This window comes from Castor canadensis, chromosome 15 (assembly GCF_047511655.1).
Source record: "Castor canadensis chromosome 15, mCasCan1.hap1v2, whole genome shotgun sequence".
In the NCBI taxonomy this organism is placed as follows: domain Eukaryota; kingdom Metazoa; phylum Chordata; class Mammalia; order Rodentia; family Castoridae; genus Castor; species Castor canadensis.
This window is the reverse complement of record NC_133400.1, coordinates 29,976,521-29,992,154: the sequence shown is the minus strand read 5'-3', so window position 1 is coordinate 29,992,154 and position 15,634 is coordinate 29,976,521. Positions and strand designations below refer to the sequence as shown.

Genomic DNA, 15,634 nt, shown 5'->3' with positions numbered 1-15,634 from the left:
GTAAGTTGGGTTTAGCAACAATACCCAGGGTGTGATGGATGCAGGACTGGCAGGGACAGGAAAGCAGAAAGGTGGGTGTGCTTAGTTCTACACGAAGCAACTCAAAGGGGCCAGGAGAAGTGCTTTGTAGAGAAAGAGGTATCAGAGGCTATGAGATCCCAGTCTTTGCCCTTGGCATTCTCAGCTTCCATCTCAGCCCTGTTCCCCAAGTGACTGATCACTCGGTTCTGAGCTTCTCCAGGGCATGTCTGTGCCCTGTTCAGTATTCTGTCCCTGGAGTCTGACTTAGGGCCTGTCCTGAAGATGGAGCTTTTGGCATGTGTGTGGGGTGAAGGGAGCAGGGGGAGGCATGACTGACTCTCTGGGAAAGGACTCTGTTCTCCCCATATGTGGCACCTTCCCAGGCCACAAGTAGAGGGAGGCTCTCACGACCAGCTTTTCTATTGCCCAGGTCGTGTGGATCACTGCCACGCTGCCCTACTTCGTGCTGTTTGTGCTCCTGGTCCACGGGGTCACGCTGCCCGGTGCCTCCAATGGCATCAATGCCTACCTGCACATTGATTTCTACCGCCTAAAAGAGGCCACGGTCAGTGCCCGGTGACTACCCAGTCTTGGGGTGGGCTGGGGAAGGGTCCTCACGGGCAGAGAGTGGTTGAAAAGTATGGTCTCAGTTCTGCCCCAAGGTTGTGGTGTAACCTTGGATAGGATCCTTCCCTCTGAATGGCAGCTTCTCTATCAGATAAAGGCAGATTTACTTCTGGTGGTCTCCATGAGCCCTTCCAGCTGATGGTCTGGGCTTCTGTGGTTTTATTTTGTGTTCTTCATAGGTATCTCTTTGCAAGGAGACCAATGCTCTTGAGCTCATTCCTATCTTGGGCCCATGGCAGCCTAGTCTACTCCAGCCTCCCCTGCCTTAATTCTACTCTCTAGCTCCCAACCTTGGCTCTTGTCACCATCCTGGGATGTCAGTATAAGAAGCAGCTTCTGCCACTAGGAAGACCTGGACCTGACACCTCTGGTCCCCAACAGTCTCCTCTGGTTCACTGTCCTGCCCAGAGACACACATTGCATTGAAGGAGGATGTCAATTTGATGGTGGAGTCCAGGGCAGTGGGATGCAGACAGAGGCAGAGACTGTCCTGGAAAGATCCAGTGCTTTGAGCATCTTCAAATAATGGCTGGGATTATTTACAACCTCTCCCTGCAGGGTCTCCTCAATGAGAAAACCTCAACATTTTTTCCCACATGTCTCAAGGGTTTCTTCACATTTTATTTGAAGATCAGCAACATGAGATTAGGAGGGGTGCATCCCAATGTGTTCCCTCCTTCATTCAATGTCCCAACACATCACCATGTCGTTGGGCAATGACCATGAGAAAACCTATTTCCTTAGAAACTGCCAGAAAGGCAACAGAGCATAAGACATGGGTCAGTCTTGTAACTTGGGAAGCACATCAGACTTGTTCTGCCACTGTTTAGCTATTTCCCCCACTCTCCACCCCTGCATTGGTCCAGATGTATAAGAGCTATGTCCTGGAATGCTTTCAGTGAGGAGATCTTTTACTGCACACCCCTCCCCTCCCCGGGCCGCAGATTGCTCCTCTCATTATGCCCTTGTTTGCAAAATTGAGGACAGTCAGAATAACACAAATGGAGAAATGATAGAACTCTCTTCCCTTAAGTCTGAATTGCTGTTCTTAGTCTGGGTGGGCTAGATGTAAGTCTCCCCACTCTACAGATGAGAAAACAGACATTAGGAGTGAGATTGACCATAGCTAACCCATGAAGGAGAGAGATTGGAGAGGGACTCAGGTCTTTAGCCCTCAGTCATGTGCTTTCATCACCTCAAAGATGGAGTAAGTCAACCTCTTTGCCTCTCAAGGCCACCATTGGTCATCACTGCCTGCTGGCTGGTAAAATCCAGTAGGAATTACTATCTTCTTTTTGAAAAGGCCATTTGCATAACTCCTGAAATGTTTAGAACCCTTGGCTCTTACCTCACCAACATTCTAGTCTAGAACTTTTATTAACTTTCCTTGGAAATCAGGATATTAAAGTAATCCGTTGTATTCTCCAGGATGAAGTCATTCATGACTACTCAAGGCTGGGAGATGTCAGGGAGCCCTAGACTGTCTCCAGGGGAGGGAAGTTGCCATGATAGACCATCTCTGCTTTAGACTCTGTTTCCTGGTCAAGAGCATCCCTGGTGATTCCCAGCCCTACCCAAGCAGTGAGGTAGTGAAATTTTATAGGAAGCAGAAGGTGATTGTTTTTGCTTGCTGGTTTCAGGTATGGATTGATGCTGCAACTCAGATATTTTTTTCCTTGGGGGCTGGATTTGGAGTCTTGATTGCATTTGCCAGTTACAACAAATTTGACAACAACTGTTACAGGTAAGCTGCTTCTCCGGGATCTGGAATTCTCTAAATCCTGGGGATCAGTCCTCGTGGGGATGAGGGATGAGCCTAAATGGTCCGGAAGCCACTTGTCCTTGGACAATCTGAATTTTCTTCTTGAGATTTGTTCTGGACATTCTGTGAACTGATAGGACTTACGGGATCCTGAGGAACACATTTCACACTAGGATGCTTCTTGAGATGTAAGGTACCAAGCTGGAAAAGTTGAGGTCACTAGTGCCAGGAGATCATGGAGGTGGGTCATGGGTCATAGGTATGACTCAGGGTAGATGGGGAGTCAGAAGACCCATGCTAACTTGAATCAGAAACACTTAATGCTGCCCTCTGCAGACCCAATGCTGTGAGGACTTCAGAGATGGGCAGATTTGAGGCTTCATCACTCCATGTAAGGCTTAAGGTAGAATCTATACCTTTGGTATGAGAAAGGGTAGGGTGAATGCATTCCAACAGGGCAGACTTTAGGGGGTTAAGGAAATGGGATGCCAGCATGAGCCTGAAGGTGAATTTGAGGTGTATGTGGGAGGACAGTTGGGATTATGACAGGCAGGACTGGAATGGATGGCCTGTGTGGTGAGGAACAGCATGAACAGGTGGGGAGGTGATATGCTTGTAGACCAGCAAGCTGTCTGGTTTGGTTTTCCCAAAGAGTGCACATTGGGATCATGAGAAATAAGCCTAAAAAAAAGGTGTGTCATTTTAGAAAAACTCTTGAGTATCAGAGTAAGGATTTGGGAGGCCTTGGGGAGCCATGGAAGGTTTGTTGAAGGAAGCTGGTAAATTGATTCAGCAACAAGAGTTTGACACCAGAGTTTGGTATCAAACTATTCCATCCATAAGTTGTTTGCCTACTTCCTGTACCAGCAGGTACTGACCCAGGGTAATTGAAAGAAGGGATGGCATTTGAGACTGGGCCCATGCTTCAAATTCCACAGATGGTCAGTGGTCCATGGGAAGAGGTGGGGGTGGGAGTCAGGTGGACTTGAACTAGCAGCACCTCTCTTCCTCAGGGATGCTCTGCTGACCAGCACCATCAACTGTGTCACCAGCTTCATCTCTGGGTTTGCCATCTTCTCCATCCTCGGTTACATGGCCCATGAACACAATGTCAACATCGAGGATGTTGCCACTGAAGGTGAGTGACCAGACCACTTTGGCCCCAGCCAAAGGAGGAGGGCCTGAGTAAGCCACCTCCTACCTGGATGCAGAACTCTCCTGTGGCTGTAAGACTATAAAGGCTGGCAATGGAGGTTTCTAAATTACCCATTTGATGGAATCTCCCTTGAGGCTGTCAGTGAGCATTCCAGACAACCCTAGGCCTGGGTGTGCCACAGGACCTTTCTCTAAGTCAGACTAGGTGTAACAAACTTTGGAGCACCCACTTTTTACCAGCCCCTATGCTAAGGCTTGACATATATGTCTCAGTGCATTTTCTGTTGCAATAGCAAAGTACCCGAGACTGGGTAATCTATGTCTAAAAGAGGTTAATTGTTCTGGAGATCCCAGAGTGTGGCACTAACATTTGTTAGGCTTCTGGTGAGGGCCATTTACTGCTCAACTCATGACAGAGAAGTAGAAGGGGAAATACCTGTGTAAGGAAGGAGCCAAGCATGTAGGGTAGGTTTGGTTTATAACAACCCACTCCCCCAGAGCCAGTCAAATACCTAGAGAGAAAGAATGCATTCCTGCAAGAAAAGCATTAATCTCTCCAACAATATCTTCAAGGCCCTAATATCTGTCAACATGGCTACATTGGGGACCAAGCCTCAATATGAGTTCTGGTAGGGACAAACTATTTAAACCATAGCTATGCACCTCCAATTAGTCCTCCCAAGGCTATGAGACAAGTGTAAATCAACTGACTTTAAAGATGAGAAAACCAAAACTCAGGCTTAGTGAGCAATGATACCAGAATTCAGGCCCCAATCAGTAAGACTTGGAGCCTGTGTCCTTCTTGACTTCCTCCTATATTCTTATGCCACAAAGACCTGAAGAGGGGCTGCCTCTAATGTATTCTGAGGACCACAAGCTTCTAAGAACCAGAGTGGACCTCCCCATGGTGTGGGATTTCAGATATAGCTTATAGCGGCCCAACCAAGGTACTGTTGTCTGCTTGGCTGTTGGAGGTCAAGCTCCTTGATGCACAGGTTGTATTAGTCAGCTTTCTATCACAAGTGAAAAAAAAAAACTTGAGATAATCAACTTATAAAGGGGAAAGATCTTTGACTCACAGTTTTGGAGGTTCCCATCCATGACCCATTGGCCTTATTGCTTTAGGCCTGAGGTGAGGCAGCACACTGTGGTAGAGCAAACTGTTCATCTCATGGCTGGGATGCAAAAATCAGAGAGGGGGGAGGGAGCAGGAAGTTCTTTTTAAGGGCATTCCCTCAATGACCAGACCTTTCACTAGGCCCCACCTCCTAAAGTTTCCACCATGTTGCTATTGTGCCAAGTTGGAAGCTAAGTCTTTGATGGAGAGGCCTTTGAGGGACATTAAAATGCAAATTATAGCACAGGTAGACTACACTGTGCAGTGGCTTAGCTGTCTTCTCCAGATCCTTAGTTTGCATGGCTCACACATGACTGACCAAGTGTCTTGGGTTGGCTGAGCTGACTTGGTTCCCAAATGCTTCCCTACCACCTGCATCTCCGGTCAGTAGTCCTAGCATTACTAAGGCCTTGATGTTTCTTACAGGAGCTGGCCTCGTGTTCATCCTGTATCCAGAAGCCATTTCCACTCTGTCTGGATCTACGTTCTGGGCTGTTGTGTTTTTCGTCATGCTCCTGGCTCTGGGCCTTGACAGCTCAGTGAGTGACCCTGCTCAGGACACCACCCTCCTGCCAGGCCTGATGCTCGCCCCAACATACACTTGGCAGGAAGTTCCCACCCTGACTAGTAGTTGTTTCCAAAGGTCCTATTCAAATGCAAACAAAGAAGCAAGTCCTCCCTCAGATAGATAAGTGTAGGCCAAAGTCCAGAACCAATGGGAACTCCATTGGGATAATGGAAATCAGGTAGGGGTTCCAAATAACCCAGCCCAACCCTCTCGTCTTGCAGCTAGGGAAACAACTCAGAGAGAGCATGGATAGAATCTTGTCTAACTTTCTGATTCATTATAGTTCATCCTTGACAACCAACAAAAATATTGTGTACCCCAGTAGGTCCTTAGATTCTTTCACGTTGCCCTTGTGCAAGATTGGATTTCCTGACATCCATCCTTTGAACAGTTACCTGGGGGTTTGATAAAATCTTAGGGTAGAGCTGGTCAATAGATTTTCTCTCATTGTCTTGCCTTTCAATTGGAGGATCTGCCAGGAGCTGTGCATTGGGAGGGTTTCTTTATGATGTTGCTTCCAGGAACCTAGGGAACAATCCTGGAGTTAATTAACAATGTCTACAGGAGGAAAGGAGAGGCACAAGGGCACATATGCTTCTTGTGTGCCACAGTAGTGGCTCACAAGGAACACACGCAGCCATAGCATTGGGATGTGAGACCCTTTCAGACTCTGAGGTACCAGGATTTGAAGTGACCACTTTGGTAATTAGAAAAGCAGCCAAAGCCCTTGTCAAAAACTGCTGTGTGATGCTGGGTACCAGTGGTTCATACCTGTAATCCTGGCTACTTGGGAGGCTGAGATTGGGAAGAATTTTTTGGTTGGAGGCCAGCCCAGGCAAAATCGCAAGACTCCATCACAACCAAACCAATAGCTGGACACAGAGGCTTGCACCTGTCATCCTAAACTACGAGGGAGGCTGAGATTGAGCCTCCTCAATCTCAGGAGGTTCCAAGCTAGCCCAGGCCAAAAAGTTCTAGAGACGCCATCTCAAAGGAAAAAAGCTGGGCATGAGAGTGTTACCTGTTATTTCAGCAATGACAGGAAGCATAAAATAACCAGAGCAAAAAGGCTCAAGCGGTAGAGTACCTGCCTAGCAAGCAGGAAGCCTGGAGTTCAAACCCCAGTACTATCACACACACACACACACACACACACACACACAAATCTATGTGATGTTCTTATCTCTAGAAGTTCTTCTTTGATAGATGTTTCCAGAAGGCCCTATTTACATGCAAATGTGTCACTCAGTTAATACATTTTGTTCACTCCGCCTTCTGTCAGTTTAACTGTCCTCACCCACGCTCAGCTGCAGAAAGCAGGTACCTGTTAACAAGAGTTGACTCTTCACATCCCCATGTAGTTTCTAAGTTTGGTTGAGATCCGGACAGAACAGGAAGGGAAGATGGGGAGGGAGGCAGGACCTGATGATGTCTTGAGAGAGGCCAGGCAGCAGGCAGGGTGTGGATGCGTGAGTCCCAGATCAAGGGAGGTCCAAAGTAGTTTGGGGATAGGGGGACTGCAGAGACTGAGGTTCAGGGAGCCCTTCATTCCTGCTCCCTACTCACTTGGTTCCCTCTAGATGGGAGGCATGGAGGCTGTCATCACGGGACTGGCTGATGACTTCCAGATCCTGAAGCGACACCGGAAACTCTTTACATTTGGTGTCACCATTGGCACCTTCCTTCTGGCCCTGTTTTGCATAACCAAGGTGAGTGGGGCTGGGGCTGGGGTTACTTAGAGCTTCTGGGGCTGTGGTTCAATCAAGTTGGACATTCCCAGCCTTGGAGCTGGGATGGGTGGGGCTGGACTGATAGGAGACCCCCATCAGGTCCCTATCCTCTTTAACACTGTGTCCCTAGCATGTGGATTTTTTTAACTGTTTCATGATTCAGAGGCAGCAAAGTCCTCATTTGAGACTCACCTCAAGCTTTACTGGCTGCAACACCCACCCTGAGAGCCAGCAGCCTCCCTGGAGGCTTTGGTTAGAATGCAGATATGTAAGGTCATACACAGACCACCACAGCTGTTACCTGCCTGAGCAGAGGGAGGTAAGATTTGATGGTGGCCATTTTTAGCCAAAGATGACCCCAGGCCCTTTCTTTCCATGCCTCAGGGTGGGATTTACGTGCTGACTCTGCTGGACACCTTTGCTGCGGGTACCTCCATCCTGTTTGCTGTGCTTATGGAAGCCATTGGAGTTTCCTGGTTTTATGGTATGTGAGTGGTCACAAAGCCTTGGCCCCATTGCTCCAGGTGATGCAGAAGGGCTCTCTACTTCCAGGGGAGCCACATAGGTCTCCAGAGTTGAGCAGGTCTCTTATTAGGAGTAAGTCTTTCCTACCCTCAGCTTATATTCACAACAACAGGGACTGCAAAAGTCCCCGAAGGCCCCAGTGTCAGTGTCAGAAGAGGAACCCATAAGAAGCTGCTAACCCCTGAGTCATGACTCTCATTCTGGTATAGGGTTGCCACATTTAGAAAACAGAAAAAAACCCAGGATGCCAAGTTAAATTTCAATTTCAGATGAACAGTGAATACTTTTTACTGTAAGTATGTCCACATATGTATATAGTAATTTTTTTTGGCCATACTGGAATTTGAATTCAGGGCCTTGTGCTTTCTAGGCAAGAGTTGTACCACTTGAGCCGGCCATGATTCTAGTTTTATTTTTTAAGATAGGGTCTCACATTTTTTGCCCTGGACTGGCCTTGGACTGTGACCCTCCTATCTATGTCTCTCATGTAACTGGGAATACAGATGTGAATCACTACCCCTAGCTTATTTTTTTTGCCCAGGCTGACCTCAAATTGTGCTGATCTTCATCTCTGAGTAGGTGAAATTAGAGGTGTGAGCCACCACATCTAGCCCTATTTTTTTTCCTTATTTATCTGAAATTCAAACTTTACTGTGTATTGTGTATTTTATCTGGTAATCTTATTCCTATGTTGTAATTGCTCATTTTTCTCCCATGATATGACACCAGAATGTTAGCATTGTTCTTAATTTTTCTGAAAAGACTACATTATAGGAGCCGAGCTCTTCTCTGAGGTTCAGCCAGATATGCACCCATGTAGACACATGTGGGTAAAACCACTACGTGTGCTGTCATTATCACACACACACACACACACACACACACACACACACACACACACAAAACTGAGCAAGAGGGAAGAGCTGGGCTTTGGAGTCAGGGAAAACTGGCATAGGCCCCTTCACTTCTTTAAGTGGTTTACTTTTTATAAACTAATTGGGGTGGTTCATAAAGGATAACACTGGACTTGTGTTTGTCTGCTCCCTTGTTCAGTATCAGCCCTTCCCAGGTCTCCTAAGCCCCAGGGGATCAGTATCTTATTGTCCTGCTATGCTGTGCATTAGGGCCAGAACTTTGTAGGATGCCATAGGGGGAGGGCAGACTGGTCTGTGGGAGCCACTGTGACAGATCTGCCCCTTGTGCATGCAGGTGTGGACAGATTCAGCAATGACATCCAACAGATGATGGGGTTTAGGCCAGGTCTGTACTGGAGACTGTGCTGGAAGTTCGTCAGCCCTGCCTTCCTCCTGGTGCGTAGTGTGTGGGTGGGAGCCCTATAAGAGGGGGGCTGTGTGCAGGGTGGGGATTGGGTGGGAGGAGATGCTGGGATCTAGCAGCCCTGATCTACTGGGGGACTTTTGGGATGCTCAGCCTGTTGAGACCTTGGTGGGTTTCCACCTTAGTAGTGTCTCCAGCCCAGACCAGGTGTGTGGGGGCTGTTGTGCTGGCTCCAAAGCCTCCTTTCTGTTCTTCCTCTTCTCCTGTCCCCTGTTGCCTTTGCCTCCTTTGTGCTCCCATTTGCTTCTTGAATGCTTTCTTTTTCCTTTCTCCATCTCTTCTCTCCTTTTCTCCTCCTACAATCCATCCCACTTACTGCTCTTCCTTTCTCTCTCATCTTTCTGGGCTTATTTCCCTGTCTCTTGCCTCTTTCTTTCTTTCCTCTCCTAATCTTTCTCCCTTTCTGTCTCTTCCCTTCCCACCCTCCTTCTCTGTCTTCCCCTTCCTCTCTCCCCCCAGTTTGTGGTGGTGGTCAGTATCATCAACTTCAAGCCTCTCACCTATGACGACTATGTCTTCCCACCCTGGGCCAACTGGGTTGGATGGGGCATCGCCCTCTCGTCCATGGTTCTGGTACCCGTCTACGTCATCTTCAAGTTCCTCAGCATGCGGGGCTCCCTTTGGGAGGTGAGCTCTGGGCAGCTGTCGGGGGGTGAGATGGGAGGCAGCATTTTAGCTGGAATGAGAGAGATGAAGACAGAAGAACACGAGGGTCACACACCTCAATGACCAAGATATTTACCCCCTGAGCTACAGTTTCCACACCTATAACCAAAGGATAATACTATGTATTTTGAAGAAGTACTTAGCACAGCACAGGCTCACAGGAGGTGCTCAGTGCACGCTACCCATCGTTACTACTGCTGCCCCCACTGTCAATGTTGTGTGAAGGTGAGGCTCAGCCTCTGACTCAGTAAGGATTGATTACACAAGCCTGCCTTAATTGGGCTCACTCCCAGTTCCTCTTCTAATGTCTCTCGAGTCCCCAGATGTCCCATCTCTCTCTGTCCAAACCCACTGTGGTCTGTTCATCTGGTTTTACCTGCTGCTTTCTTGATCATAACAATCTGGTTGACAAGAGATTTCTGAAATGTATTTTGTTCTTTTACATGTGCACACACACACACACACACACACACACACACACACGCACACGGGAAATGGGGCCCTTTATTCTGCAATTACGTTATTCCTGTTATTTGGTTTTTAAAATGCTCTCTTTTATAAACTAATGGTGATAGTTTTCCCCTCATATCCTTAGTTTGTAAAGGAAAGATTTTACTCATTTGGAAGGTGGCTATTCTCACTACTATACCACCAATGCTGACTTAGCTACTACTCACGCGAAGGTATTTATTGTGCCAGCAGGGTTACAGGCACCGGATGCAGTCTCTGTCTGGATGGAGCTCACATTGGAACTCTAACAATAAAGATGTTGGAAAGGGAGCCCTGCAGAGACTTAGGGCAAGCAGTACCCAGGCGTGCTGTGCCTGCCCTTCCACCCCACTCCTTGTCATGTAAATCCTTTCTGTGAAGTCCCAAAGTCAGGGATGTTCTGTCACTGGTGTCAGGGAGAATTGTGTTTGTTGAGCTCATCCTGGGCATGGGAACCAGGACCTAAGCATTCCATCCCTCACATTTGGAAAGTACAGGAGTCTCTCATAACCCAGTGGCCAGCCATTGGCTGGGGAACACATGCTGGAATCCCTAAATGTGTCTACACTCCAGGGGTCCCCTGATTACATATAGGGCCAGGTGCCTCCTCCTATGCTCTCAGTGTGGCCCTCACTTCAGTCTTAGTTTAAAATGACCCGGGTGTGTCTGCTCAGTTCCAGTCCCTTACATGGGCCATCAGCTCTCTCAGATCACAGACCATGGCCATCCTTCAGCTCTAGATCTGAGGGTCTAGCCCAGTGTCCAAGCATAGTAGGCAGCTTGACAGATAGTCACTGTATGAGTGACTCAAAGTAAACTGACACTGAGGTGTCTTTTAGAGATCCATATGGGGCTTCAGATCCAAATAGCAGGGGGTGAAATATCAGGTGTCATCTGGTTGGCTAGGAATGTGCTCCTGGGCCAAACTGAGGCCTCCTTCTTCCTCCCTCCTCACAGAGACTGGCTTATGGCATCACGCCGGAGAACGAGCACCATCTGGTGGCCCAGAGGGATGTCAGGCAGTTCCAGGTACATGTGGCCTGGACCATGGGGTGGGGAGTGGGACTGGCCCTTGCTGACCTTATTGTGCACCAAGCAGAACCACAGAGTCAGAAAACCTAAAAGTTCAGTGGGCTGCAGCCCAGGGGGCTGTTGTATTGGGGTAGAGAAAGAGAAGGGTTGTCCTCTTTCTTCAATCACCCTCCTCCTGTCCCTCTTCTCCTGAGTCCTGGGATGCTAAATGCCCTATTTTTCCCACAGTTCTATTTGTCCTCCATAGTAATCACAACACCACACTGAGAGTTTCTAATCTTGAAGAAAGAACTGCAGATCTATTAGTAAAATGTGGTTGGCCTAAGTCTTACCCTTCTCCCTTAAAAACATCAGGGTTAGGGGTCAGGAGGCTTCCAGTGAGCCCCTCCTTCTTCAGAAAGTCTCCTTTTTACTTTCTGGGCCTCAGTGAGGAGTGGAGAACCCATCACCAGTTCTGTAAGAGCTGTAAGGGGCTGTTTCTTCTGCCTCCTCTTTGCTTCTTGCTGTCCTGCCTAGCTGACCCTTGGTCCTCTTGGTCCCCCTGCCTGCCCCAGCCCATTTTACAGGCCTATCTTTCTCTGCAGCTACAGCACTGGCTGGCCATCTGAACCTGGCCTCGAGGAGGAGGAACCTGCCGTGCCAACGTCCAGGTCCAAGGCACCGGCTTTGCTCCCACCTGGACACTGTCTTGGGATTCTCTTCTTTTCCCAGTTACCAATGATTTTGTGACTCTGGTTTTTGTCCACGTTCTGTTCATCTGGCTTGAGGGTTGTGAGCACGGAGGACTGGTGAGCCTTGAGGAAGAGGAGGAGAGGAGGAAAATGACTCTGGGAACCCTCTGGCTGTGGGGTAGTCTCAACACTTTGGGAGCCTGCCAGAACTGAGGGCCATGACTTGGGCAGAATTCCCTATACGATAGCTTGTACTTTGGGCCACAGAAGAACTCCTCATTTCACCAAATCTGAGAGAAGATGGGCCTTTGATCAGACACCAAAAAGCCAACAAAAGCTAAGCTGAGTTTGGTATGGGAAATGGTGGTACATAAACCTCCCTTTCTTGCTTACCCCTGATGAAGTCAGAAGGTAGATATTTTGGGAGATCTTGAGCAGAAACCCTCCTAGTTAGTTATCTAGTTAATCTGAGTTTGTGGTATAAGTGTTCTAGAACATTTCTCTGGCTTCTTCTGTTCAGATGGTCTAGAGCAGTAATGTCAGGGGAAGAATGTAGGTGGACCACGGTGATCAGCCTCCACAAAGTTATCTATGTCAGACAGGTAGTAGAGACCACCAAGCAAACCATGTCTGCTGAAGCCATGTGCTGGTCTTTGTTCTGTCAGGCATGGGTGGTTCCTGAGACCTTTCTGGAATTGAGGCAAGGACCAGTAAAGCCAGACGTGTGTCTCCACCACAGGGCTCTCCTCTGTCCTTATGGGGCCAGGTGGGTGTACAAGGGCAGCCTGACAGGATGTTGTGATTGTTTATTGTTCATGGACACCAGCAGAGCCTCCCCAGGGACCCTCAGCACAGACTGTGGTCCTGAGCATTGGGTAGGAGGAAGAAGGCCCTGAGACCTCCTTTTGTCTCTCCTCATGGACTAGACCTGGCGCCTTGGAGAGCAGGGTGAAACCAAACAGATCACAACCAAGTCCCTCAAGTAGAAGGGAGGATCTTCTGAGTGGAGGGAACAGGTTGGTGGGTTGAGGGAATTTCCAAATTTACTCTGACACAAACTCTCAATGGTGCCCTCTGGCGGTGGTTTAGTTTCAGTTTTGGGCGGAATGATTCATGGTTTGGAGAGTTAGCACGATCTGATTGGGATTTCTGTTCATGCTTTCAGTCTCTTATGCCCTTTTTGGAAATCTAGCATTATGGATTGTCACTGTAACAGTGGGAACCCCTGTTGCTGTATTTTGAGCAAACAATCAAACCAAAGAGGCCACTCCACTACCATAGGGAGTAAAGGGAGGCACATGGAGAAGGCGCAGTGCCCTAAAATTCAGGATGTCACTGAGCCAGATGAATGCTGCAAGAAGTTAGGAGTGGACCCACTGGGGTCAAGAAGATGGTCTACTTCTAAGAGCTCATGATTTCCCTGCTGAATTGGTGTCTTAGGGTCTCTCTTTAGAGAAAAAAGGAAAAGTCAGAAGACTTTTGATTTTTCCACATAAAAAGGCCAGCTCAAGGCCTAAGATAGCCCAAGTGGTGAGTGTCTTGAAGCCTTGTGAAAGGCAAGGCTGCTGTGTACTCCAGTGGAGTGGAACAATTGGGTACAGATCTGTGGCCCACTAGCAACTTCAGCTTTTCCCCTGAGTGGTAATTCCTTCCCAGATGTTAGCAGTTTTCTTTTTCTTTTTCACAAAGCACTTTCCCCTGTCTCCCGACTGCCCATGAGGGTGGCAGGGCTGGCTCCTGTCTTCTCAGTGAGAAAATGAAGTCCAGCACTTCAGTCCCTCTTGCTCAAGGTCTCAGCTCCTGAGTGATGAAGTTAGATCCTCCATCACATCCCTGGCTTTCATTCCAGAGCTCTGGGAAATGCCCTGCACAGTGTGGTTCCCCCACCCAGGCTGTCGTTAAAAACCAAGCACTCAAAAATCCATTGAAGGGAAAAGGGGGATTGCTTAGCAGAAGAGCAGGGTGTTGGGAGAAGGGAAGAGGGAAAGAATGTTATTCATTCCCACCTAGACCGTAGCTAGAGAGGAAACTGCTCAGCTTCTGTCCTGTCTTTTATGAAATTAATCACTCTTTGAATAGTGTGACTTCAGAAGCTGAGTCTACATGGCTTTTATGATACGCGGGACAGCACACAGTTGGAAAACCTGGGAACTGACACAGATCAGAGAATGACTGGTGTTTTCTCTTTGCTCCCTGCACACAGCCCTTCTGCCAACAGACACTGTCCTGGGTGAATCAGAGACGTGGTGCTAGCTGAATGAACCCCAAACCAATGCAATGGTGCTGTCTTGCGGCAAAGCTGGCTCCTGAATCTGGGTTATGGGGGTCCTGTCTCCAAACCCAGGTACCTTGGGAGGATGGGGGTAGCCAGAAAGCCCTTGGAGGTTCTCATGAAGGTGCTGGGAGACCATGTGGGTTTGCCATTCCACCCATGCCTAAGGGAGAGGGATCATGTACTTTATCATAAGTAATGCTTCACTTCTTTTTTGTGACCTTTTTTTAACAGCAGAGGTCACCCAAGACCAGGGTGCTCCCGTGTTCTGTAATATGACACTTGGCACTTTTGATATTTTACCAGGTTTTTAAAGAGTTATTATTTTCCATGAAATGTAAGACATCTGTTTAAGGCCATCATACTGACATCTACTCAGTGTCTAGTTATTTAGCATTCACCTGTTAGTCTTCACTCTAGATGCAAATGAGACAAGGAAAGGGAACTGAACACCTGACTCTTGCCAAATATCCTGCTGAGCAAAAATCCCTAAACTGCCTTAACTCTCAGAGGGAGTTCCTGTCCAGGTGAGAGCCAGTCTCTTGTCATACCATCTTCTGTTCTTAATCTTCTAGCTGTAGAAATGTAAGACTGAAGTATTCTTACCAAAGAAGTCATTTCTTAGTAGAGAATCCCACCAGACTCACATTGTCTCTATTTCCTTCAAAAGCTACAGAATGGAAAAGAACAGAGAGAGTGTGTGGTGTGGTGGAAAAAGCATAGCATTTACAATTGCACAGACCTGGGTTTGCAGCTTAGCTGAGTGGCCTGAGGGGAGTGGCTTTACATCTTTGGGTTTCAAGATTCTTTGTCTATAAAACCAGGGATTTGATCAGTTAATCAAAGCTCCTATCCAGACTAAAAAAAATAAGCAACACATGTCTCCATGACCATATTCTTGTGTTAAATTTACCATGAAGAAAGCACATCACTTGCTACAGAACTTTCCAGAATGATCCCATAACCAATGAGCTATTGAGCTTAGGAATATCAGATTTCTGGCCTCCAGAAATTTCATTTTTCTAGGCACACAGTTCCTCTTTCTCAGATATTCCTCCAGTTGATGTCAGAAACACTTGGATTTGAGAAGAGAAATCCAGTCCGTTTTCTCTGAGGCTTGTTTTGAGGAATTGACGGGCAACGCTCTGCCTGCCCTGTCGTCCTGGTACCTGCAGCTCTGCCCACGGGCAGCATGGCTGATACTGGTGAATGTTAAGTCATGTGTGGGACGCCTGCCCTCGTCCCTCTGTCTCTCTGCTTCTGTGTAATTAAGGACAGCTTCAATGGTATCCTCTCTGTGTCACGGGCTGTTCCTGTGTCATGCAAATCTCTGTGTCTGGTTCGAATTTGTTTTAAAAGTTGTTCTCTTCATGGAAAAAATAAGTGTACAGAATAATAAAAGGGTATTTCCTGTGCTGTGTATCTGGTTATGGCGTTCCAAATGCTTTCTCCATGAAAGCAAAAGCTATGAGTTACATAAGTCAAGTGGTTTGTCTCTAACTAGTATAGAAGAGCTTTTACTCCTACTGGCTCACCTTTCACCCAAATAACTTTTTATAACCTATGAAAGAGTCAGGAGACAGGAGGAGGTTAAACCTTTAATTTCATCTCTGAAATTGACACACATCTTCTTCCTTCCTTCTTTCTTTCTTTCCTTCCTT

The 15,634-nt window shown here is 47.6% G+C and overlaps 1 protein-coding gene across 2 annotated transcripts in view; it reads left to right on the top strand.

The window, feature by feature from the left end:
* Slc6a2 (solute carrier family 6 member 2) overlaps positions 1 to 15,386 on the top strand; it is a 44,625-nt gene extending 29,239 nt beyond the window's left edge. The window contains exons 6-15 of one of the 2 annotated variants that reach the window (XM_020153428.2): positions 452 to 586; positions 2,289 to 2,392; positions 3,424 to 3,548; positions 5,109 to 5,221; positions 6,831 to 6,959; positions 7,365 to 7,464; positions 8,715 to 8,815; positions 9,303 to 9,470; positions 10,956 to 11,027; positions 11,615 to 15,386. In XM_020153428.2, the coding sequence (XP_020009017.2) occupies positions 452 to 586; positions 2,289 to 2,392; positions 3,424 to 3,548; positions 5,109 to 5,221; positions 6,831 to 6,959; positions 7,365 to 7,464; positions 8,715 to 8,815; positions 9,303 to 9,470; positions 10,956 to 11,027; positions 11,615 to 11,638 (1,071 nt within the window). In that variant the 3' untranslated portion in view covers positions 11,639 to 15,386. The remainder of the gene's footprint in view (positions 1 to 451; positions 587 to 2,288; positions 2,393 to 3,423; positions 3,549 to 5,108; positions 5,222 to 6,830; positions 6,960 to 7,364; positions 7,465 to 8,714; positions 8,816 to 9,302; positions 9,471 to 10,955; positions 11,028 to 11,614) is intronic. The other variant, XM_074055984.1, reaches the window with a different exon arrangement.
* Positions 15,387 to 15,634: the final 248 nt, after the last annotated feature.